At 41.0% G+C, this 25,081-nt stretch overlaps 1 protein-coding gene across 4 annotated transcripts in view; it reads right to left on the bottom strand.

Moving 5' to 3' along the window:
- sik3 (SIK family kinase 3) overlaps positions 1 to 25,081 on the bottom strand; it is a 317,323-nt gene that overhangs the window by 51,139 nt on the left and 241,103 nt on the right. For 3 of the 4 annotated variants that reach the window (XM_078532694.1, XM_078532668.1, XM_078532686.1), the window contains exons 8-14: positions 23,121 to 23,231; positions 22,616 to 22,759; positions 15,056 to 15,133; positions 12,869 to 12,978; positions 7,546 to 7,702; positions 1,731 to 1,886; positions 822 to 895 (exon numbers count right to left, since the gene is read on the bottom strand). In XM_078532694.1, the coding sequence (XP_078388820.1) occupies positions 822 to 895; positions 1,731 to 1,886; positions 7,546 to 7,702; positions 12,869 to 12,978; positions 15,056 to 15,133; positions 22,616 to 22,759; positions 23,121 to 23,231 (830 nt within the window). The remainder of the gene's footprint in view (positions 1 to 821; positions 896 to 1,730; positions 1,887 to 7,545; positions 7,703 to 12,868; positions 12,979 to 15,055; positions 15,134 to 22,615; positions 22,760 to 23,120; positions 23,232 to 25,081) is intronic. The other variant, XM_078532679.1, reaches the window with a different exon arrangement.

The following is a 25,081-nucleotide window of genomic DNA, read 5'->3' as shown; positions in this document are numbered from 1 at the left end:
CAGATATTTTTCCCTTGGGAACATGATTCTCTTTTAATAACCCATTTCAAGATTTGTGTTCTGACATGTTCAGTTTTGGGTTTTTTTTGAACAAGGGTTTCTTCCTGGCATTTAAATGTAGACAGCCACAAGTATTCCCAATTCCCCCACCCTTCATCTATCCATTTCTCAAATATCAACAACTTGTATTTAGATAGCATCTATAACAAAGAGAAAGATCCCAAGGCGCTTCACAGAGGGTAATCAGAAAAAAAATGACAATATCAAGCCAAAGAAATGACTGAGAGATGTGATTAAAAGCTTGTTATAAAGGTAAGCTTTAAGGAAAGTTAAGGGAAAAGGAGGTGAAGAGGCAGGAGCTTAAGGGGAGGGAGATCCAGAGCATGAGGCCTTGGTGCTTGAAGGCATTGTTATTTATGGTCATTGAAGTAAGGGTGAATTCATAAAAGTTACAGAAACAGGAAGGGACAAGGCCATGAAGGGATTTAAAGATATGGATGAGAATAATAATAGGTTAGCAAGATGGGTGACAGGGACTTGGTGTAGGCTGGATTCCAGCAGCAGAGCCTTGAATGAGCTGAAGTTTATGGAAGGTAGAGGCCAGCCAGGAAAACATTAAAAATTGAGCCTGGGAGATGACAAAGGCACAATTTTAAGATTTTCAGCAGTAGATGGACCAAAGCAAAGCCAGGTGCAGAATTGAATGATATTACAAAGGTGCGAATAAATACTGGGAATGCTAAATGCATGACTTCTTCTGGGGATAGCCTGGAAATTGAAAGAGGTCAACAACAAAAAATATCACTACTACAGTTACACACCTTTGTACAGCTTCTTGGTCTGGCTCTCCATCTGAGCTCTCCTCATCTACTGGTGTCACGACTGGCACAGCATGCTGTGGAGAAAAGGAATGAGTATAACACTTTCTGTAGAATTAAAATAATATGTAGGGCATGGAGAAGCTACAAAGAAAAGACACCAAGAGCTGCACAAAGATATGCTGAACTTCATTCACTAAGACAGCCAATGGACAACACTTTTTAAAAGGTAACATTACCCAAGAGAATGTGTGCTGTGCTGTCAGTCACTGCTTAATTATTGCACTGTTAATATTCCCAAGATACATATTAAGGATTTGGAAAGATCCTGACTTATCTTCCAAAATAATAGCCAGTAACTGACAGAATGATGAAAATTAAGTGATTTTACCAGGTTTAAGAATTAATATAGCAGTTGTCCAGTAAGCAGTTTTCTGGCAAGAGGAGAAAAACAAGTTGGAACTATATAGAACAGTTTAGATGGAAGTACCTTCTGTTTACCTTTAAGATCAATACACAGGAGAGTGCAATAGTGATTCCAAATGTTGTGCTACATTGCAGTAATAAAAGGTTTATGATCACTTACGATCCCTAACAAGGCAAGTTCCTGTCATCTGAGTGAAAATACACAGGAAAAGTTGGGTGTCTGCACAGGGATGAAAAATTCGAGACAGGTCACTAGCCTGCTCATTAACACATACCACTGGATGCTCAATGCCAGCACCATCCTGAGGAATGTTGCATGGTCGGAGTGGACCATAAGCTAGGCTGAGAATACATAGTCAAATATTTTAAATTCTACCACATAGCTAACTTTGCATGTAGCATAATTCATATAGGAAGAAAATGCCGGTTATTGTCCCTCAGTTGGTGTTGGTTCTCTACATGGTTGCATCTTGTGTCACTACTTACTGGATTCATGGTGACTAATGGTGATGGGCCCCTTGGACGTTTCAGTAGCTGTTGCGCATGCAACTGAATGTTGGCTCCACCATCAGAAGCACGGCGACCGAGAGGTCCCATACCATTTAACAACTGTAGAGTTGGAGGCTGAAGCAAAGATTGTTCCTAAGGAGTTCAAAAGAGAGATTTAGGAAAATGCAATATATAAAAATATTTAATTAAAATTCTATTCCTTGACTGGTGAAAACTTGCTGCCTAGTAATATCAGGTACAGCACGTAAACAGAACCATATTTCCCTTAATACACTTTTCTGAAATCCAACTTTTCATTATTAAATTTGAAAATGTATTTTCATTAAATGTCATGAGATTTGCACATTATCATCATGCAGGACTAACTGTCTTCTACAGAAAGGAAGAAAATAAGAAAAAGCTGTATGAGGCAAAGGGAGCAAAGGCACCTGGCGTGAAAAAGCAACGCACTAAATACGAATTAAATATATACGATACATACACACTGGTGGGATTTCCTGGCCCCGCCCACTGCCAGGATCGTCTGGTCCCGCTGAAAGTCAATGAACCTTTGGCTGGCCCACCGTATCCCGCCATGGCGGGATTGTAACATACCAGCCACCATCACCCTCGACACTGCTCATGGTTAGTCAGAGGAAGTTTTAGCTGTTAATCCTAATAGGTTGCAAAGCTTTACAGTGCCCTCTCTGGAGCAAACAAAATAGCATGATTTCTTATACTACTGTCTTTTCAGAGCAGCTGGTTTGCTACCTCTAAACCAGGTAAGAATATCAGACATTACCATAGCTGCATTATTTATATGGGCTGTTCAGAAAAAGATAGTTAAAAGTACACATAAATATATCTTTAAAAGTATATATATATATATAAAAATATACATATATATCAATGACAGAAAAAGTACAAGGGAAGAGAGAACGGGGTTCTAGCAGGGAACAGTGAAGGGAAATGTTTGTTATTTTACATAAATTTTGTATTTTGTTGTTTAGGAATAAAGTACTCCTGACATTTGACTAGCTTTCTTACTGAAAAATCTGCATTCAATGTCATGGTCTGGAAATTGAAAACTTGAACATCCTAAAATTGATAAAGAATTGATGCATTCGTATACTCCTCACTACTTGTTCCACATTGCTTTGTATAACTACAAAAGTAACTATTCTTTTTATATTAATGTTGCATTAATGGTATCCTGTTCTTTTGCAAAAAGTTTTAAGATCACATATTTATACTTTAACTTTCAGAGACTTAACTGGTAAAACATTCAATAGAAAACATGTAGCATCAAACAAAATGAACTTAACAATAATAAAAATTGTATGGTCAAAGGTAACTAATTCTTATTATAAATTTAATGCACTCTGTGTTTCTTGACTGTTTCCATTGTTTCGCTTAGAAACAAGAAGTGCAGCTATACTATATTTTTACATAGACTTAAGCAAAGTAAATATGTGGTGTTTTTAAAATTTGTGCACAATCATGCAACAATAATTCTCTAAATTAAAAATAGACTGTATAGTTTAGTCATTTTCAACTTGCCTTTTTACTTGTAACAATAGCTTAGAATTCCCAACTGACCATATTTTTTCACCAGTGTTAACATCTAAGTAAGTTTGGGAAATCTGGGCACAAGTATTCACTAAAGTTTGTTTATCATGTTTTGTGCAATTTTATGATGTTTTCCTAATTTTATTTATGTGGACTCCAACACCAGACATTCCCGTCCAGTTGAAAGGGTGACACATTAGGGCAGAATGTTTATCCTCAGCTAGGAGGCTGAAGGTATAGGAACAGATCTGGACAGCATCAGTAATCTTCACCAGGGATAAATATTTTTGCTTCAATACAGCCCCCAACAGTTCATCTGAAGTCTGATAAAACTGACTTGAATAAAGACAGCAGTTATGAGTTACAGGCAGCTCTGAAGTTACAACTTGTAGTGTCTGATTTGCAAAGCACTGATGTTGCATTTAAAAATCTTTAGGCCAGAATCTTCGGCTCGGTGACATGTAAAATGACGTGCGGTGACGTCAGGCGTGTGTCCTGATGCCACCGCGCGTCATCCCGACTCAGTTCGGCAGGCACGTACCGGAGTCGGCCGTGTGTCTGCCAAACTGTCAAAGGCCTATTAAGGCCATTTAAAAACTAATTAAACCACTTAACACAGCTGCCCGTCCAACCTTAAGATTGGCGGGCAGGTGAAGAGCCCAGGCGGCCTTCACGTTTTTCATGAAAACTCATCCATGGGCGGGATGAGGTTTCATGAATGATTTATAAGTGAAATAAAGATTTTCATTAAAATTCATAGACATGTCCCAGCTCATGTGACACTTTCACATGAGGGGAAATGTCCTAAATTATTATTCTTTTCTTTCTTAAAATTTTTGAAACTCAAACTAATCTCCCTGAGGCAGCTCTTTGCCTCAGGGAGATTTGTGTGCTCTTTCATGTGCGTGTGCAAAAGAGAGCAGGCCCCGACTCAGCCTCCTCTCCCCGCCCGCACAGCGCTTCCGGGTGCGCGTCATGCTGGGCGGGTCTTAAGTGGCCCGCCCACGTAAAACGGTGACGCGCAGCCGATCGCGGGCGGCAATTGGCTGTGCACCTGCTCCTGTCCAACCCCCCCAACGGGGAGAAAATTCTCCCCTTTGTTTATTCTGATCAAATTAATAGTTACACTCGTCATTACAAGGCTCACCTGTGCTGAAAGCGAAAGTATCATACATTCAGGCCTCGGGGGAACACTAATACTATGTTCAATGCAAAGCAAATTCTGACTAATGATGTAGCAATTTAGTGGTTCACAGCCTTTTGCATTTTCAAACCAACAGAAAGATTAAGGTTAATTTAGAAAATTTGTCAGAGGGGAAAAAAAATCCATCTCTGGGTGCAGCATTAGTTTTTTGCATTGTGATACTTTACTTAGAATACAATTGAGTATTTTCAACATGAAGAGTGAAGTGGTGGGATTGAGCCTCATGCTTAGAACCTGTAGGGCAGAATTTAAAACAAGCAGCGGGGGGATCCGACCTCTAAAACAAAAACTGGCGGCTCCCCACCAGCCTGATCTCCAGGAACTCCAACGGAATAAAGTTTCTAACTGACAGCGGGAACCTGCCGGAGCTCCTGGCTGCATCTGGGACATCAAATCGTCATACCATATAGTGTGGAGTCGATATACGGTCCCCAAGAGCTGCCAGCCAATCAGATTCTCTCAGCTCTCCGGTACCAACAGTGTCACCAGGAGTTGTGGCCACAGCTGGTACTGCACTGGGACCTTCACCAGGGATTGTTGCTGGAGCACTAGTAAAGAGATAAGTGGAGTGGGATGGGGACCCCAGGGATGAAGGCACCAGTGAGAGGTGGGGGGAGGGGAGTTGATAGAAAGGGCATGCAAGTAGCTTCCCAAGTTACTCCCCCACCACCCCCTCCTGATGCCAGGTCCTTCCATCGGGCAGAGAATGCCTGAGAACAAGGGATCCTTCCCCGGTAGGCCACCTCACCCTGTTAGTGGCTACTTAAGGGCTTTAATTGGCTTCCGGACAGCTATCCACCTTTCCTGCCCTGAGCTTGACTGGGGGTGGGGTAAGGGGGCAGAGGGGAGCCAGGAAGGTGACATCCCACACCTTCCTGTCCAATTACATGTCCCACCCTTACCCCCCACCTCTGAACTTGCCTCCAGTGGTGGAGGTGTGGGGGACATTAAATTCTGACATTAATCTCTGTTGATACTTCAGTGCCTTTTTCAGGGTTCTTTTTCTTCACTAGAACTATTTCACTAACAAGTACACATAGCACATTCTGTTCAAAAAGATCTCCTGAGACAACACTGGACGAATTCTTTCTCCTAATATGTGTCCCATTTAGAGTGCAGAATGGTTGATTAAACAAATTATTTATTCAACTATTGATAAGGTCCTGCATGGGAGACTGATAACGAAGGTTATCATAGAATGAAGGTAACTTGGCAAATTGGATCCAGAATTGTCTGAGTGGCAGGAAGCAAAGGGTGATGGTCGAGAGGTGTTTTTGTGACTGGATGCCTGTGTCCAGTGGGGTTCTACGGGGATCAGTGTTGGGTCCCTTGCTGTTTGTGGTATATATAAGCGATTTAGACTTGAATGTAGGAGGGTTGATCTGTACGTTCACGGATGACACAAAAATTGGTGGGATGGCAAATAGTGAGGAGGATACCTGCCTTAGATTACAGGAGGGTATAGATGAGCTGGTCAGATGGGCTGATCAATGGCAAAAGGAATTTAATCTGGACAAGTGTGAGGTGATGCACTTGGGCAGGACAAACAAGGCATAGGACTACACGATGAATGGTAGGACCCTGGGAAGTACCGAGGATCGGAGGGACCTTGATGTGCATGTCCACTGGTCCCTTAAGGTAGCGGGACAGGTAGATAAGGTGGTTATGAAGGCATATTCCTTATAAAGGCTAATACTTGCCTTTATTAGCCAAGGGATAGAATATAAGAGCAGGGAGGTTATGCTGGAACTGTATAAAATGCTGGTTAGGCCACAGCTAGAGTATTGCGTGCAGTTCTGGAATCCGCATTATAGGAAGGATGTGATTGCACGAGAGAGAATGCAGAGGAGATTTACCAGGATGTTGCCTGGGCTGGAGAGTTTTAGTTATGAGGAGAGATTGGATAAACTGGGGATATTTTCCCTGGAGCAGAGGAGGTTGAGGAGGGACATGATTGAGGTGTATAAAATTATGAGGGGCATAGATAGGGTAGACAGGAAGGAACTTTTCCCCTTGCTGGAGGGATCAAAAACCAGGGGGCATAGATTTAAGGTCAGGGGCAGGGGGTTTACAGGGGATGTGAGGAAAAATGTTTTCACCCAGATGGTGGTGGGAATCTGGAACTCACTGCCTGAAAGGGTGGTAGAGGCAGAAACCCTCATAACATTTAAGAAGTATTTGGATGTGCACTTGCGATGCCATGGCATACAAGGCTATGGGCTTAGTGCTGGAAAATGGGATTAGAATAGTTAGGTGCTCGTTTGACCGGCACAGACTCAATGGGCCGAAGGGCCTTTTCCTGTGCTATAGACCTCTATGACTCTATAACTAGGTATAGGCAATTCAGAAAGTTTGAATGCCACAATTACACAATTTTGGTGTGGAGCTTCAACTGCTGTGTAAATACTGCAGAATATTACATACAGTTAACTTACAAGTTCTTATCCATTCACTTTAATAGATGAAAAATCATGGACTGCACTAGCTGGAAATCTCATTAAAGGCTCCTGGCAGATAAAACTCCACACTAAGAGTACAATAAATTTGCATCCTCTTTAGGTTCCCTTAGATTAGTTAAATAGTGTTTAATGTATGTCTAGTTTACTTACATACAAGCTGCTAATGCAACCACCTTCATCTTTTAATTGATTTAAAAATAGAAATTTTCTGAGCACATTTTAAAATTTTACAATTTTTATTTGAACACGCTGCAAATGCCTGCAGTACCCCTGAGTTCCTGGTGGAGGCAATGTTGATGTACAGATCTACTCAGGAGCACCACCAGCAGAAGCACAGTGGCACTACATCTTTGCATTGATACAAATTATAATTTCCATGGTAATTTCGTAAATGTGGACTGAAAATCCTGGTTACACAATTTCTGGGATCAGTACTAACAACAGCAGTTTCTAAATGAATGAACAAAAGTAGCACCAGAAAGTTATGATTTACCGACATTCAGCTTGGGGACAGCAGGGGTCCTTAGTTAAATCTCAATTTTGTTATTCATTAATAATTTTACAGCAGAAAGATCCATACCTTGTACTCCAACTGTGTGGCTGGCTGTAAGTTCTGCGTAGGTAGCATGTTCTGCATTAGATTAACATTTGGAACAACCTGAAGGAAGGGAGCCTGAGGCATGACACGTGGAAAACCAGGCAGGTGGCATTTCTGCAAATCTTCGGTAACTTCAGTTCTACATCATAAAAACACTTAACAATTAATTTCATTGTTAAATATCCTCCCATACTTAACCCCTCTCTTTTAAAGCCAGTAATCATATTTTGCATTGTTCTATACACAATGGCAACCCTCTGGTAATCGGTCCTGATATTCTTGATATGTAAGTCTAAAGAATTACCATTAGCAGGCTGTTCAACCATGGAGAATACCACAGCTGTGCGTGATCTTGTTTTCAATTGACATCTACACATGTAAAAACGCAAGCAAAAGCCACTTGATAGTAATTATGGGGCGGAAAATTACCCAATTTCTCCATAGCTCAAGGTCACTGAGGTCAGCTATAAAATCTTTATCATCATTTTGGCAGGGAACTCAGATCTGATATTGAAAGTGGAAGCTACTTGGCATGTATGATTCAGTACCACACCAAGTCATGCATTTATCCACTAAGCCCATCAGGGAAGCTGTTACCCAACCTTTTAAACCAGCAGATCTGAAAAGTTTTCCAGTAATGCAACGTTCAACCCTTAATCACCAGGGTTGCCAACTGCGATGAAATGTATTCCTGGAGGTTTCATCATATAACTTGCCCCCGCACTCCAGCCATTAGTCAGCCAACACATCCATCCTTGTGACATGCTGCCTTCCTACGCCAATTGGAAAGCAAAATGACTCATTACCCAATTGGATGATGTGGCTGTCAGCCAAACAGCTTTTCCTCTCATTTTCAATATTTCTTTGTCTGGTAAAGAGAAATATTCAAAGAAATGACAAAAAAACCCCAATATTTTTTAATCTCCCTATGATTTCTCTCCAGGGTTGCACACAGCAGTGTGATTGATCTTCAATTCCTGGAGACTCCAGGCCAATCCTGCAGGGTTGGTGTAGTATAAGGGTCCGGCACATATTCGGTTAATGTGGGATTGAGTATGGTACCACCCACACAGTGATGTGAGAGAACATATGGCCCGCACGTGTCATTGGTACCAACAACATTGATAGGACTAGAAGGGAGGTTCTGCTGAAAGAATTTGAACAGTTAGGAGCTTAATTAAAAAGCAGAACCTCCAAGGTAATCATCTTGATTATTACCTGAACCACAGGCAAATTGGCACAGGGTAAATAAAGTCAAAGAGTTAAATGCGTAGCTCAAAGATTGGTGTGGGGGGAATGGGTTTCAGTTCATGGGGCACTGGTGCCAGTACTGGAGTAGAAGGGAGCTATTCCGGCGGAACAGGCTTCACTTGAACCATGCTGGGACCAGTGTCCTGGCGAATCGAATAACTAGGGCTATCGAGAAGGCTTTAAACTAAACAGAGGGTGGGGAGGGTTCTGGAGAGGAGACACGTAGGCTTACAAAGTGAAAAGACATGGCAGCATTGCAGGGCAGCTATTCAGGTAATGTTACCCAGAGTGGGTCAGGAAGGGACACAGTGTACAAACAAAAAGAAAGCAGCAAATAGGGTCAAATAGGATCAAAGGGGAGAAAAATGGTAAAAAGGGAAAATTAATAGACCTTAAATGCACGTAGTATTCGGAACAAAATTAATGAATTAACAGCACAAATAGAGGTTACTGGGTATGATCTTATAGCCATTACAGAGACATGGTTACAAGGAGATCAAAGCTGGGAACTAAGTATTCAGGGTTATGTGACTTTAAGAAAGGACAGGCAGGAAGGAAAGGTTGGTGAGGTAGCTTTGTTAGTATGAGGTGGAATAAGTACGAGATGGAATAAGTACGATAGCAAGAAATGATCTTGGATTGGAAGATGTAGAATTCACATGGATGGAGGTAAGAAATAACAAGGGGGAAGACGACATTGCTTGGGGTGGTCTATAGGCCCCAGGAGATAATGAGGACATGTAAAAACGGCAGTACATTAATCATGGGTGAGTTTAATCTTCATGTAGATTGGGAAAATCAAACTGGCAGACATAGCCATGAGGAAGAATTCATAGAGTGTATTCAGGACAGTTTCCTAGAACAATATGTTGCGGATTCAACCAGGGATCAGGCTATTTTGGATCTGGTAATGTATAATGAGGCAGGTTTAATAATTGGTCTCAGCATAAAAGATCCCCTAGGAAACAGTGACCATAACATGGTAGGATTTAGCATTCGGGTTGAGAGTGAGAAACTTGGGTCGGAAACAATGGTGCTAAACTTAAATAAGGGTAATTACGTGGAGTGAGGGCAGAGTTGGCTGGGGTGAACTGGGAAAGGAGTTCAGCAGAAAAGATGGTTAATGAACAATGGCAGAAAATAGTTCATAACTCACAACAAAGATATATCCCAATGAGGAAGAAGGATTCTAGGAAGGGGATAAACCAACCATCGTTAACCAAGGAAGTTAAGGACAGTATCAAATTGAAAGAAAAAACATACAATGTGGCAAAGATTGTAAGCCAGAGGATTGGGAAAGTTTTAAAAACTAACAGAAGATGACCAACAAAAAAAAAGGGAGAAAATAAACTTTGAGGATAAACTAGCAAGTGATATAAAAACGGACAGTATTTCAGACAGAGCTTCTTTAAATACATATAAATGAAGAGAGAGGCCAAAGTGAACATAGGCCCCTTAGAGGCTGGGGAAATAATAATGGGAAACCAGGAAATGGCAGAGGAGTTGAATAGATACTTTGCATCAGTCTTCATGGCAGAAGACAGTAATAGCATTCCAAAAATACTAAATAATCAAGGGGAAAAAGGTAGGGTGGAAATAAATACAATAACTATCACTGGAGAAAAAGTACTAGGGAAATTAATGGCCGATAAGTCCCCTGGACCTGTTGGATTGCATCCTAGGATATTAAAGGAAGTAGCTACAGAGATAGTGGATACACTGGTAGTAATCCTCCAAGAATCCTTAGATTCTGGAAAAGTCCCAGAGGATTGGAGAACGGTCAGTGTAACACCCTTATTCAAAAGGTGAGGGAGACAAAAAACAGGTAACTATAGGCCAGTTAGCTTATCATCTGTCATTGGGAAAATGTTAGAGTCTATTATAAAGGATGTAATAGCAGAGCATCTAGAAATACATAATATAATCAAGCAGTCAGCAAAGCTTCATGAAGGAGAAATCATGCCTGACAAATTTATTAGAATTCTTTGACGAGGTAACAAGCAGGATAGATAAAGGGCAACCAGTAGATGTAATATATTTGGATTTCCAAGAGGCGTTCGATAAGATACTGCATATAAGGCTACTTAATAAGATAAAAGCCCATGGTGTTGGGGGTAGCGTATTAGCATGGGTAGAGGATTGGCTAACTAATGGGAGACAGAGAGTTGGGATAAGGGGAGCATTTTCAGGATGGCAACCTGTAGCTAGTGGAGTGCCACAGGGATCAATGTCAGGGCCACAATTATTTACAATATATATATTAATGACTTGGATGAGGGAAGTGAATGTACTATCGCCAAGTTTGCGGAAGACACAAAAATAGGTGGGAGGGCAAGTGGTGAGGTTGACACAAAGAGTCTACAGAGGGATATAAACAGGTTAAGTGAGTGAGCAAAAGCTCAGCAAATGGAATATAATGTGGGAAAATGTAAGGTTATGCACTTTGGCAGGAAGAATAGAGGAGCTGAATATTACTTAGATGGAGAAAGACTGCAGAAAGCGGCAGCAAAGAGGGATTTGGGGGTCCTCGTGCATGAATCACAAAAAGCTAGCATACAAGTTCAGCAGGTAAGGCAAATAGAATGTTGGCCTTTATTTCAAAGGGAATGGAGAAATAAAAATAGGAAAATCTTGCTAAATCTATACAAGGCACCAGTTAGACCACACCTAGAATATCATGAACAGTTTTGGTCCTGGTATCGAAGGAAAGATATACTGGCATTGGAGGCAGTCCAGAGAAGATTCACTAGGTTGATCCTGGGTTTGGAGGGATTTTCTTATGAGGAGAGGTTGAGTAGGTTGGGCCTGTACTCATTGGAGTTTAGAAGAATGAGAGGCGACCTTATTGAAACATATAAGATTCTTTGGGGGCTTGACAGAATAGATTCTAAGAGGTTGTTTCCTCTTGTCGGACAGTCTAGGACCAAAGGGCATAATCTCAGAGTAAGGAGTCACCATTTAAGACAGAGATGAGGAGGAATTTCTTCACTCAGAGATTAGTGAATCTGTGGAATTCCCTACCGCAGAGGGCTGTAGAAACTGGGTCGTTAAGTATATTCAAAGCTGAGATAGACAGGTTTTTAATCAGTAAGGGAATCAAGTGTTATGGGGAAAAGTCAGGAAAGTGGAATTGAGGATACTCAGATCAGCTATGATCTCATTGACTTGTGGGGCAGACTCGATGAACCAAATGGTCTACTTCTGCTCCTACCTCTAATGGTTTTACCTGAGGGTCAGTGTGGCATTGTACAGAGCCACGTGTAAACCTAAACATGGAGACAGCTCCTAGCTTCTACCCTTTACTTTATATTTGTAAGTAGTTCTCATAGTTAATAAAGACTTAAAGTTAACCTGCTAAAGACTATGAGGATTTTATCAAACCTACTAAGATGTAACCAACACCACACAACAGTTGGCAACCCTATTAATAACTGGGGCATTATAATTGCAGTCTATCCAATGTGACGTATAATTTTCCATTGAGATTCCCTGTACAAAATATCTCTCTCAATGTTAATAATCGCACTTCTGTCCAAATTTCCTTCCCACACAGAGTTTTTAAATGTACCTAACTCCTATTGCTGCATTCCAGTACACTTCTATGCAGCTCCGTTGGCGCAGTCAAATTCGCTGTGCGTCTCTGAGGGCACATGATTCACCCTTCCCTAACTCCCAAATGTCATGCAATTCCCAATCTATACAAGCTCCTTCTGTCTTTCTCATCTCCCCCAGTCTTTGAGCATGAAACTCTCAAATTAATTCCTGAAATGATATCGTGTATATTACTATTATAATCTCAGAATCAATTCTGAAGTGTCCTAACATTTATTGGTATGTACTAAGTCTGATTAAAACAGAACAAACACAACAGAACCCCATATCACTTTTCCTTCTCTTCAATACATATATTTGAGCCTTTTCACATTTCTTATAAAACATAGGGCCATTCAGCACAATTACAAGTTGCTGATTTCCCTAAAATATATGCATATGCATGAAATAAAAGCATGCATGCATTCAATGATGTTTATATTGGTTATTTAGGCAAAGTTACCTGGGGTCAGCAACGCCAACAGTATGTCTCCTCATGGACAGGTATCGTGCCAGTGCCTCCGGCGATGGTTCTTCACCTTCATCACTATCTAGATTCATGTTACCGTCAGTCTGAGAAGGAAGACCAACATCATAACTGACTAATGGAAGTAGTGGTGGCACCATCAGTCACTGTTAACCTTATCTACTATAATTAAATCTGACCCACTAGTTAATTCTAAACATAAGTTTAGATGTTTTGTGAAAAAAATGAATCTTAGTAAAATCTTAATATAGAATCCTGGATCTATAAATTTTAGAATTAAGAGGTTCTAGATAAAAATGATACTATAAAGCCAATATTCATCAGGATGGACATCACGAGGCCCAAGCAGTGAAAACCAAATAACAGAATGTCATGTTCCAATAGTTAGCCTAGAAAACATCATTGCATTGGCAATCTCGTCTGGAAGGCCATCAATGGCAGACCTTAACAGAAAAACTAACTTAAATAACTTACAAATGTTATATCGGTTATAGTTTTCAAATTGATTTGGAAATTAGAATATTGCAGACAGCATTTTTCTACCAGAATAAAAATATTTGTAAATAGTTTATGTACAAACAATAATACTGTTGAAGCAATTTTTATGGTTTAATACCAGTTATTAATTGTAATTTGCAAGAAGCATAATAAAATATACATAAAAAGGGTCTGCAATTTATCCTAATTTCTGGATTTAGGAACCATATTGACTCAGCCCAGAAAGCCCTTTTACACGATTGCTTTCTAATGAAATCTCCATTGATAGATTATTTATTTTTTGGTACTCTTTTATATGTGTTCACAGGGTTGGGACAAATTATCTCAATTTTGGTTGGAACCTGTCTTGTTGGTTTTCATTTCCATTCAACATTAGAGAAAGTGATTGCCACAGCATACCCCATGAAATCTCTACAGTTATCACCACATCACCAACTGCTGCCTGAGTCCTTCAATCTTACACAGAGAATTCTGGAGTTCAGTGAAAATGTCAATTTCTGAACGGATTAGCACGATTCCAAATTACACATTTTAATTAGTATGTACATGTATATATTGGGCTTGAATATTATTTCAACAAGACTGTTTCATGCCTTACTTCCAATGTAAGATTTACTAAATGGTCTCAAAAATAAATTGCTTGCTATTGTTTCTTTTATCTTACAGGTGAGATTTTGGAACAAATATCAGCATTAGTAGCAGTTTAGTAGATCGTCATTTAATTGGCAATAATTAAGGTTCTCAAATCAAAAATCAAAACGTCCAACCCACAGTTATATGTAATTAGGTCTTCAGTTAATAGAAATGCTATTTATAAAGTATCATATTTATTGTATTTAAAGAATGAATAAAAATCAACTGAGATGACGAGTTGTAAGTTATGTATTTCAAGTGTCAGACAAGAATCTGTTCTATAACCCAGCAACTAGTTTGTATAGGACTTACTTTTGATTTTAGAGGACATCCTTTCGATATTTTTAATACAATTTCATTAACAAGTATGCCGATTATATCATCAGCGCATTTGTTCATCAGAAAAGAAGATCACAGGCTACATAGATGATGAACCTAATTGAGTCACAGGGGGTTAGAAAGGGAGTCTAGACGTCTGGGTGGGTTCAAGTAATTTGAGATTGTTGTGCATGATCTGAAAAAAGGAGTGGGCCTGATGAGCTGAATAGCTTTTCCTCTTCATCAATGTTCTTACTTCATTTTTATTTGTTTTTTGTTAACATACAAAATTGGTGTCAGAATGAAAGATTTCCCTATCTGTCAACTCTTCTGACCCATAACAAAGAGTATCCATTAGTTCAATCCCATATTTTTTCCCCCCAAGGGATATAAAGAACTTTCAAAAAGATAATCCAATTGGGTGAGAATTTCTCAAATATACTCCAGAAAAATCAGATCATTAACAAATGAAGATTCTTGGTTTTTTTTCTTCTTTTTGTAACATCAAAGAAAGAAAAGTAAATCATCCATTAAGATTAAAGCTTTTGTTGTAAGAATTTCTGATTTTTTTTTTCAATATAAATATGGCTACTGTAGCCTTAAGAGGCCAAAACTTTGGCGACCTCAGCAGAAAAGATTAAAATAAATCACATTTGAACATATTGTGCATTTACCAAAAACATCCAATGACACTATAAGGGTCTCATAACTGACCTGCACTATCTGGTTCTCTGGGTTGATGAGCTGCACTTGTGGCACATTTAGACTCAGTGTGTTACCTGTTTGCTCAGCCTGGTGTTAAAGATCATAGGAAAGTCAGAAAAGAAGCGATCAGTTTCTCCAAAATGTCATTCTCAACACAAAAGTCAGAATTATTTAATAGGTTTTCATACAGATATAGGTGTCATCAGGGGATTTTTTTTCATGGTATAACCATTGTTCAAAATATACCAGCACGTACATAACAATTGGTCAAGGCTGAAGAAGACATGAAGTGCAATCCCTGGCCAGGTTAGGAAACAATTAAAACGTAGAGGAAGGCAAGGTGGTGGAATAAGAATTTAAACGTAGATAACCAGACCTTGAGGAGAAAGGGTAAGAATAACATAAAAGGAGAAAACAATTCTAAGCCAAGAAAGTTCAGTGACTGAAGGACCATAGTTTTAAAAAAGTATAGTTAAATACCATAGTCCGAATGTGAGAATAAACAAGAATTCAAGACAGTGGCATATCCCCCAAAAGAAATAACGGTGTTATGGGAGTTTCAAAAACATGGGGGTGAATTCAATATGAAGAAACGAGGAATGCTGCAGTGGACAGAAAAGTCTAGTCAGGAGAGTAATGTAGGAAATTAAGGATAACAAATTGATATTTCAGAAGATGACAGAAAAGATTGTTGCCTTAGTTAATAAGTAGGTACTGGATAAAACATGATGAGATGGCAAAGATATATTCAAATATTAATACTTTTATTGCCTCTAAGAGAATCAAGGGGTATAGGATAGTGGAGGAAAATAGAATTGAGATAGATTAACCATGATCTTTATAGTGATGGAGTAGGCTCAAAGACCTACAACCAATCCAATATAAACTGAGAATTAATTAATGTAAATGAAGTAACAGAATCAACTAGTGGTGGTGAGGGGCAATTGCATTTATATATTACATCTTTTATATCCTCAGTATGTCCCAAAGCCTTCAAGAGCCAATGAGTTACTTCCAAAGTGTTGTCACTGTTGCTATGTAGATAAACATTGTAGCCAATTTAAGCACAGCAATATCTCACAAATAACAATGAGATAAATTACAAATTATCTATTTTGCTGGCATTGGCTGTGGGATGAATGTTGGTCAGGACATGGAGAATTTCTTTCTCTTCAAGAGTGTTATGGATCTTTTAAAAAATTCCACCTGAATAGCTGGGCAGGGTCACAGTTTAATATTCATCCTTGATACTGCAGCAGTCCTTCAGAATTGCACAGAAGTGGCAGACAGATTATGTGCTGGCATCCTAGAATGGGGTTTCAACTCACAACTTTTTGTCTGAGATAAGTGTGCTACCACTGAGCGAAAGGATGGTAAAAAGATTGTTTATTGATCAAATGCTTCAAGTGCCCCATTAAGGACAACTTGTTTCTTCATCTGGTTCTTATAATTGATCAGTGTACAATCCCTAACAAGCAGTACTGGGATCTTCTAGTGACTAATGACCACAATATAATGACACTGAAGATGTTCTAGCATCAGAACCAGTGAAGACAATAGTAGATTCATTTAAAGTGGAATATTTCTAAGGAGTGTGGAAAAAATTAAAATATCTGACAAACTTAAATAAAACATATCTCAGCTGAGGAATGATTGAACACTTTTTAAATTATAAATGTTGAAATATCCAATATAAGCATTTACACAAGAACAATTAAAATGTTATATTTTTTTTAATGGTATAAAACCTATAGGGAAAAGGAAGGAGAGAATGATGAGAGGAGTATTTGGCAGAACATTTTCATGAAAAAGTTAAAGAAGATATTAAAGATGCAAAAAGGAACCTATAGATAAGCATCACAGAAGTTGGTAACACTAAAATGTTCTTCCCGTATTAGAACTCAAAGATAAAGACAAAATAGCTGAAATCTTTAATTAATGTTTTCTAGGAGTATTCACTAGAACATAATTCTAACTTGTTATTTAATTTCTGTATATATTTAATATCGCAGAAAATTGGAATTCATCATTTCTAAGGCATAAACTAGGGGCAATTAAGACTAATAAATCCTCTGGAACAGGTAGTATATAAGCTGCGGTACAGAGGGAGACTAGTTGAGAAATTTGTGGAATATTGGCTCTTATGGAGGAATCACTAGACACTAGTGAGAATTCTACAAGACTGAAAGTAAGCAAACATACAGCAGCTCCACTTAAAAATGTTATAAATCTGACCTAGCCATGTACAGACTCAATATCCAAGTAGGTAAAACATTGGGATCTGTTTTACAGTATTGTCTAGAGGCATATTTGTATAGCAGGAATTCCTAATATTCAAATATTCTACTTACCTCATTCATCAATCTTAAAATATATATATATATATATAAAAATGTTTGAACACAGCCAGTACAACAGAATACAAGTCTGCCAGTGATCCTAATACTTTACAATGCACTAGTAAGACTACAATTATTGTACTTTAGTTTTGCTACCAAGCCACAAAAAATTGATTCATGCATTAGAAAAGGGCAATAAATGCAACAAAGGCTACAAAGAAGGTAATTGAACGGGAATCTCCTCGAAATGTATAAGATCTGGAATTGTATCCATAATAATACTTCAAAGTAAGGCAGAAAAGGAGAGCAAGAGGGTGTAAATGGAACTCAAATGGAAAGCTTCGCTTAAATTTAAATCGAATCAAGAAGAACTTCTTTACTCAGCGCGATGAACGTTTTGATGTTTGCAAGGCAGGGATATGGAGGCAAAACCACCAGAGTTTGAGGGTGTGATGGAAGAGATAAGGTACTGAATAAATGGGTTTCAAGTGATTCAATTGCCTTTTTTGGTCGCTAATGTTCTAGTGCTCTTGTGACAAAGCATTCCACAATTAATCATAGCTCAGGCTATGACCATCTGTTATTTTGTAAAAGGTACTTGTCACAGGGAAAAATTAATTGGTGTTGCTTCAGGGTCACACACTACAAAAGGAAAATGATCACTGGCAATAAGCAATAGCCATACTTGAGTTCTGAGGTACGAAATGATAGAAAAGCATGCATGTTCTGACATATGAAAGTGCACTTACTCCGTTGACAACCCAAAACTAAGGGCTGAATTTTGATCAGCTGGCAAGCCGGAGACAACCGTGCCTTGGTTGCTTGAGGGAGCCCCGGTTGGATTTCAGGCTCATTGTGCAGTTAATGAACTGCTGCCCCTTTAAGGGATGAGAGCCGCCTCCAAGAGCTGCCAGCCAATCATAGGGCTGGTAGCTCTTCAGTCCAGCAGCGTCACCTGAAGTGGTGGTCACTATCGGGACTGCACCCAGCTGAGAGGATGCAGTGATTCTGAACGCCGCCCTTGTAGCAAGGTAAGTGGGTCGGGTGTTCGCCGGGGTCAGTCAGGCAGACTCTGGTGGAAAAGGGGAAGGACATTGGTTGGTGAGGGCAGAGGGTGGGAGATGGGGCCATTTGTGGACCAAACAGTGCCCAATTAAGAGCCACCCTCCCAACAAATGGTTCACCAGGTGGTCTCCCCATGTGCCACTGGTAAAAATTCAAATGACAGCAGGAAGATACCCATAACTGGTCATTTAAGTGGCAGAATTGGTCTCTGGATGGGAGGGCAGTTCTCCACCTTCCCCACTACTGGTTGAATGGCATGGCAGCGGGAAGGTGACAGGCTCTTACCACCCACCCATCCCCCCCATCCACCAATGCCTTCCCTTGCCATTTTTTGCACTCCCCTGTGCCTCCTTCCCCACTCTTACAGGTCCCATAAAATTCAGCCCTAAATATTACTTCAACCAGTGAAAAACCATTGCAAATGTCACTATTGATAGCTGTACCTCCCTCTCTTTAATAGGTTGTTTATTGTTCTCTTTGTTGACATTGTGTACAAGCTTTGATGGGTGTCTGGTTTATTCCACAATGATCTTTTTATCCAAAATGAAGCAGAAACACAGAGTATTGTTGTGCTAACACACTGTGCCATGGAACAGTAAGACACATAATTGGGGTGGTTGATGCATAATTTGCTGAGTAGCTTAATTTCATGTATTCTCTGTAATATTACTGCTATTCATTCAGAATATGTACACTACCTCATTTTAATGTAATAAAATGATTTACGTTTGCACTGTATACTTTTAACATGTCAGATATGCAGAATTCAATTATTTCACACTTCAGATGGCAGACAAAACCAGTTTGCTGCCTTGGCCACATCACTTTCAGGAGTGTGCCCTACTTAGGTGTCAAAAATCTGATCTCAGCTGAGTTTTCATGATGAAATACCCAGAACACTAGATAGTTCTCCATAGAGGAGGAGGAAAAATCTAAATCATCCTCTGCTGATTACAAACCACTTGGTGTCCTTTTCAAAAACAGTGTCAATACAAGGCAAAATTAGCTAGCCGTCCTCTCATCTACATAATGATATGCAGGGAATTAAAGCATGAAAAAACATAGGAAGTAAAGCAAAGCAAAAATAAAGGCAGTAAATTGATTAAGTGATTGCTTTACGTATCAATATTCATGTGCAATATCAAGCCATTATGGGTGGAACTTTACAGCCCCTCCCGCCAGCGGGATTTTGCGGTCCCGCGAAACTCAATGGACTTTTGAACGGCTCACCGCATTTCACGGCCCCGCCTCACCGCGACATGGCTGTAAAATTTCACCCCATATTTTGAAAGTTTTAAAATATTCTCCAGAGCAAAGAAGCATACATCCAGATAAAAAGCAGGAGTGCACTCCACTGCTTTCTAACAAATTATCAGAGGTTCAGGAAATTACTCAAAAAGAATTAAAGTGTGACAAGGATATAAATTTACAATTGTTTTTGGAAATAACCAGTGTAAACACCTGAAACAACATTTAGAATTAACCAAAGTAAATATTTCTTCAAAGCTTGTTTTCCTGAATTAACAGAATTTAAATTAAAAATATATATTCCATGATCAACTGTTTGGCATTCATGAAGTAACAGTCACAGCACTTTATTGAGACCAGTTCCCACAACTAGGGCAGGATTTTACCGTCGGCAAGCAGGGGGCGGGGCCTGCTCGCCGACACGTAAAATGATGCGGAATGGCGTCGGGTGGAACTCCCAATGTCACCACACCCCATTTAGATTTTCAGGTAGGCGGGGGCGCAGCAAAATCAGCTGCATGCCCGCCGACCTGTCAATGGCCAACTGAGGTCATTGACAGATCAATTAAAGTAATTAGCGGTAAAAGCAAAATACTGCAGATGCTGGAAATCTGAAACAAAAATAAAAACAGCTGGAAAAACTCAGCTGTTCAGTTCTGATGAAGAGTTAAACGGACTCAAAACGTTAAAAGTAATTAGTGGACCTGCCCGTCCAACCTTAAGGTTGGTGGGCAGGCCAGGAGCCCCGGCGGGAAGTAGAAAAAACATGAAACCTCATCCACAGGCAGGATGAAGTTTCATGCAGGGTTTTAAAAATTTTAATAAAGTGTTTTTGGAAATTATGAACATGTCCCAACTCATGTGACATTGTCACATTAGGGGACATGTAAGAGATTTTTTTCTTTCTATTTTTAATATTTCTGAAAGTAGAGGCGATCTCCCAGCTCTTAGCCTCAGGGAGATGAGTGCGCTCTTTTGTGCGCGTGCGCGGAAGAGCGCACTCTCAATTTTAGGCATTTCCCCCCACCTGCACAGGGAGCGTATAGCGCTTCCCTGCGGACGTCACGCTGGGTGGGCCTTAATTGGCCCACCCACGTAAAATGGCACCGCGCCTCCGATTGGGGGCGCCGATCGGAAGAGTGCCCGCCCACGCCCACCCATCAATTCCCCCCCCCCCACCCCACCCCCACCGACTGGGGAAAGATTCTGACCCTAGTCTGTGACTACTTCTTTTAAAATCATGGCCAGAATCTTTGGCTCGTCAAGTAGGGGCAGGGCCTGCTCACTGACGCATAAAATGATGTGCGGTGACGTTGGGCGTGTGTACCGATGTCACCGTGCGTCATTCCAATTTTCAGTTCGGTGGGTGTGCACCGGAGTCAGCATGCCCGCCGAACCTTAAGGTTGGTGGGCAGGCTAAGAGCCCAGACGACCTTCACATTTTTCATGAAACCTCATCCATGGGCATAAATGAATGATTTATAAGCGAAATAAAAGATTTTTGTTCAAATTCATAGACATGTCCCAGCTCATGTGACACTTTCACATGAGGGGACATGACCTAAGTGATTTTTGTTTTCTTTGTTAAAATTTTGAAACTCAAACTGATCTCCCTGAGGCAGCTCTGTGCCTCAGGGAGATTTCTGCACTCTTTTGCGTGCAGGCCCCGACTCAGCCTACACCCCCCCGCCCGCACAGAGCGTGCTCAGCGCTTCCGGATATGCATCACACTGGGCGGGCCTTAATTGGCCCGCCCACTTGAAATGGCAGCGTGCAGCCAATCACGATCGGCTGCGCGCCCACCCATGCCCACTTCCACCTAATCGCCCCCAACGGGGAGGAAATTCTCCCCATGTGTTAGAAAAGTGGGGGAGTGATATTCAAACAGAAATCTGTACTGTACCAGCGCCACTCCCCTCACATTTCTTTTGCAGCCAGTTCTTATTAGGCCTTTATTTCAAGTGAGGTCTGTGGCTAGATCACCATAAGTGAAGTAATCTTTCCAAATGGTCTTCTTACCTACACCTGATCCATAGTATGAGCTGAAGTAACTAACCTCATAGACATACAGGGACCACATGATAATTGCGGTGTATATTCCATATAGTTTTCTGGGGCATTTGTCTCAATTTCAAAACTAAAAGTACATTCAAACTCCAAACTATTTATGCAATGTAGCAGAATGCAGCATTTCCTGATTAGCCCATTCTCAAAAAGAACTTGGCGGGGGGGTGGATTTAACATGGGTGGAATTGAGTGTGAATGGGGACCGGGTAAAATGGGCAAAAATTTCAAGTGTGTTGGGAAACCAGCTTGAATCTGCTGACTTCCTGTTATTCTAAGGCAGGATAAGAAACAGACAGCCAAACCAATGCCAAGAGACATGTTGGCATTTGAACTATGTTACTGAGGCTAGGAGTCTTGGCTTTAACCTATTTTGCAGGTTTAACTATGGCTAGCCATGTTTCCCTTGGCCTCAGGAAACCAGGCAGCTGCAGCAAGGTGGGGAAAGCCTTCAAGAGCAGTGCTTATGGGCCAATAGGCGCAGGACTGCTTCCTCCTGGCCACTCTCCAAGCTCCCCCATCTGGCACCCCAACCAAGAGTCAGGAATTGGACTCCTCCCCCCACCCCATCCCACCAGGATCAGATCCCACCCCCCTGCCCCCTCAGCCCCTTCTTGATGCCTGAGGAACTGAAATCGCTAAGTTGAAATTCTCAAAATATTTATAACTTAAGAGAGATGGCAAAAGAGCATGTTTTTTAAAAGTCATTAGCAGAATTCAGTAACATGTTCTGTACTTCATGATGATTGTTCCAATAGTGTTCAAATAGCACTTTTTGAGGAAATATTTAGCAAAGGTGTGTAACATTTATTAATATTAGTCCACAATTCTATGGACGTCACTGACACATTACCTGGACATTTGCAGGTGACTGAAAGGGCATAGTGCGAGGCACACTAGGAGGTGCAGAGATGCGCAATGTCTTGTGCCGTTTTAGCTTGTCACACAGCAGGCTGTAGATTGCACTAAAGTGATCATAGGCATCTGTCTTCAATGACTAGAAATAAAATTAAATCCACAGTCAAACTGATCCGTAGAGAAATTGGATTCAAAAGCAATGTATTTGCCTGGTACTCAGAACAAGATCAATATCTCAATACAGGTACTATACATTTCATTCAACAGCCTGGATTTTCCAATCATGGCACCAATGATATCCGATTCTTTACAAACGAGTTGCTATTAGTCTTACAATCAGAAAACCAATGCTGATGCATGTAAGAATTTTTTTTAAAATCATCATGAATAAACAAAAAAGAGATTTGAAATGTAAATACAACAGAAATAATTTTGCACATACATACACAGGACAGTAAGTATGCATCATATAAATGAAAATCATAAGATTATCACAGTACCTGTAGTGTGCGTTCTCTTTCCAAACCCAACTCTGTCATGTACAGGAGTACCTGCTCATTCAGTGGCTCTGTCTTGATTTCTACTTTAATTTGCTTAGATTCTGATATTAACTATAAAAAGCACAAAAAGATATAATTTTGACTTCAGCTTTAGAGCATTTTGCAGGTCCATGCACTTTAACATTAATAACTGAAACTGAACACAAATATAATTGCATTAACTGGCAACTTCATCTGTAGTATAAGATGCATAGCAATACTGACTACTTTCCATTGAATTGTGATGATGATTTGGAAAAGAAAACATGGGGCAGAATTTTGCCATTGGCGAGCAGGGGGCGGGGCCCTCTCGTCAACACGTAAAATGACGCAGGATGACGTCGGAGGTTTAATTTTTCAGGAAGGCGGGGGCACAGCCAAATCAGCTGTGCGCCCGCCGACCTGTCAATGGCCAATTGAGGCCATTGACAGGATCATTAAAATAATTAAAGGACCTGCTCGTCCAACCTTAAGGTTGGCAGGCAGGCCAGGAGCCCCGGCAGGCAATAGAAAAAACATGAAACCTCATTCAGTGGCGGGATGAGGCTTCATGCAGGGTTTTAAACATTTTAATAAAGTTAGCGCGTATATTATGAACATGTCCCATCTCATGTGACACTGTCACATGAGGGGGACATGTTAGGGAATTTTTTTTTCTTCTATTTTTAACATTTTTCAGCGTGTATGCGATCTCCCTGAGGCAGCACTTAGCCTCAGGGAGATGTGCGCTCTTTCGTGTGCATGCGTGAAAGAGCGCACTCTTGATTTTGGGGAATCCCCCCGCACCGGAAGCACATAGCGCTTCCCGCCAGATGTCATGCTGGGTGGGCCTTAATTGGTCCGCCCACACAAAATGGTGGCGGGGCCCGCTTCGAATGCAGTTGACTAAATTGAGGGAAGTGCAAGTGAAATGCTGCTTCACTTGAAAGGAGTGTTTGGGCCCTTGGACGGTGAGGAGAGGGGAAGTAAAGGGGCAGGTGTTGCACTTCTGTGGTTGCATGGGAAGGTGCCGTGGGAGGGGACTGAGTTGTAGGGAGTGATGGAGGAGTGGACCAGGGTATCCCGGAGGGAACGATCCCTGCGGAATGCCACCGGGGGGGGTGAAGGGAAGATGAGTTTGGTAGTGGCATCATGCTGGTGTTGGCGGAAATGGCGGAGGATGATCCTTTGAATGCGGAGGCTGGTGGGGTGATAAGTGAGGACAAGGGGGACCCTATCATGTTTCTGGGAGGGAGAGGAAGGTGTGAGGGCGGATGCGCAGGAGATGGGCCAGACACAGTTGAGGGCCCTGTCAACCACCATGGGTGGAAAACCTCGGTTAAGGAAGACATGTCAGGGGAACTGTTTTTGAAAGTGGCATCATCAGAACAGATGCGATGGAGGCGAAGGAACTGAGAGAATGAGATGGAGTCCTTACAGGAAGTGGGGTGTGAGGAGCTGTAGTCGAGGTAGCTGTGGGAGTCGGTAGGCTTGTAATGGATATTGGTGGACAGTCTATCACCAGAAATTGAGACAGAGAGGTCAAGGAAGGGAAGGGAAGTGTCAGAGATGGACCATGTGAAAATGATGGAGGGGTGGAAATTGGAAGCAAAATTAATAAATTTTTCCAGGTCCCGACGAGAGCATGAAGCAGCACTGAAGTAATCATCGATGTACCGGAGAAAGCGTTGTGGGAGGGGGCCGGAGTAGGACTGGAACAAGGAATGTTCCAGACTGGGTGACCACTTTGCAGAACACCTTCAGTCTGTCCGCAAGCATTACCCAGACCTCCCTGTCGCTTGCCATTTCAACACTCCACCCTGCTCTCATGCCCACATGTCCGTCCTTGGCCTGCTGCATTGTTCCAGTGAAGCTCAACGCAAACTGGAGGAATAACACCTCATCTTCCGACTAGGCACTTTACAGCCTTCCGGACTGAATAT

The sequence above is a fragment of the Cetorhinus maximus genome, chromosome 2 (genome assembly GCF_964194155.1).
Source record: "Cetorhinus maximus chromosome 2, sCetMax3.hap1.1, whole genome shotgun sequence".
NCBI lineage: Eukaryota > Metazoa > Chordata > Chondrichthyes > Lamniformes > Cetorhinidae > Cetorhinus > Cetorhinus maximus.
Note: the sequence above shows the minus strand (reverse complement) of the source record. Positions and strands in the feature narration are given on the sequence as shown.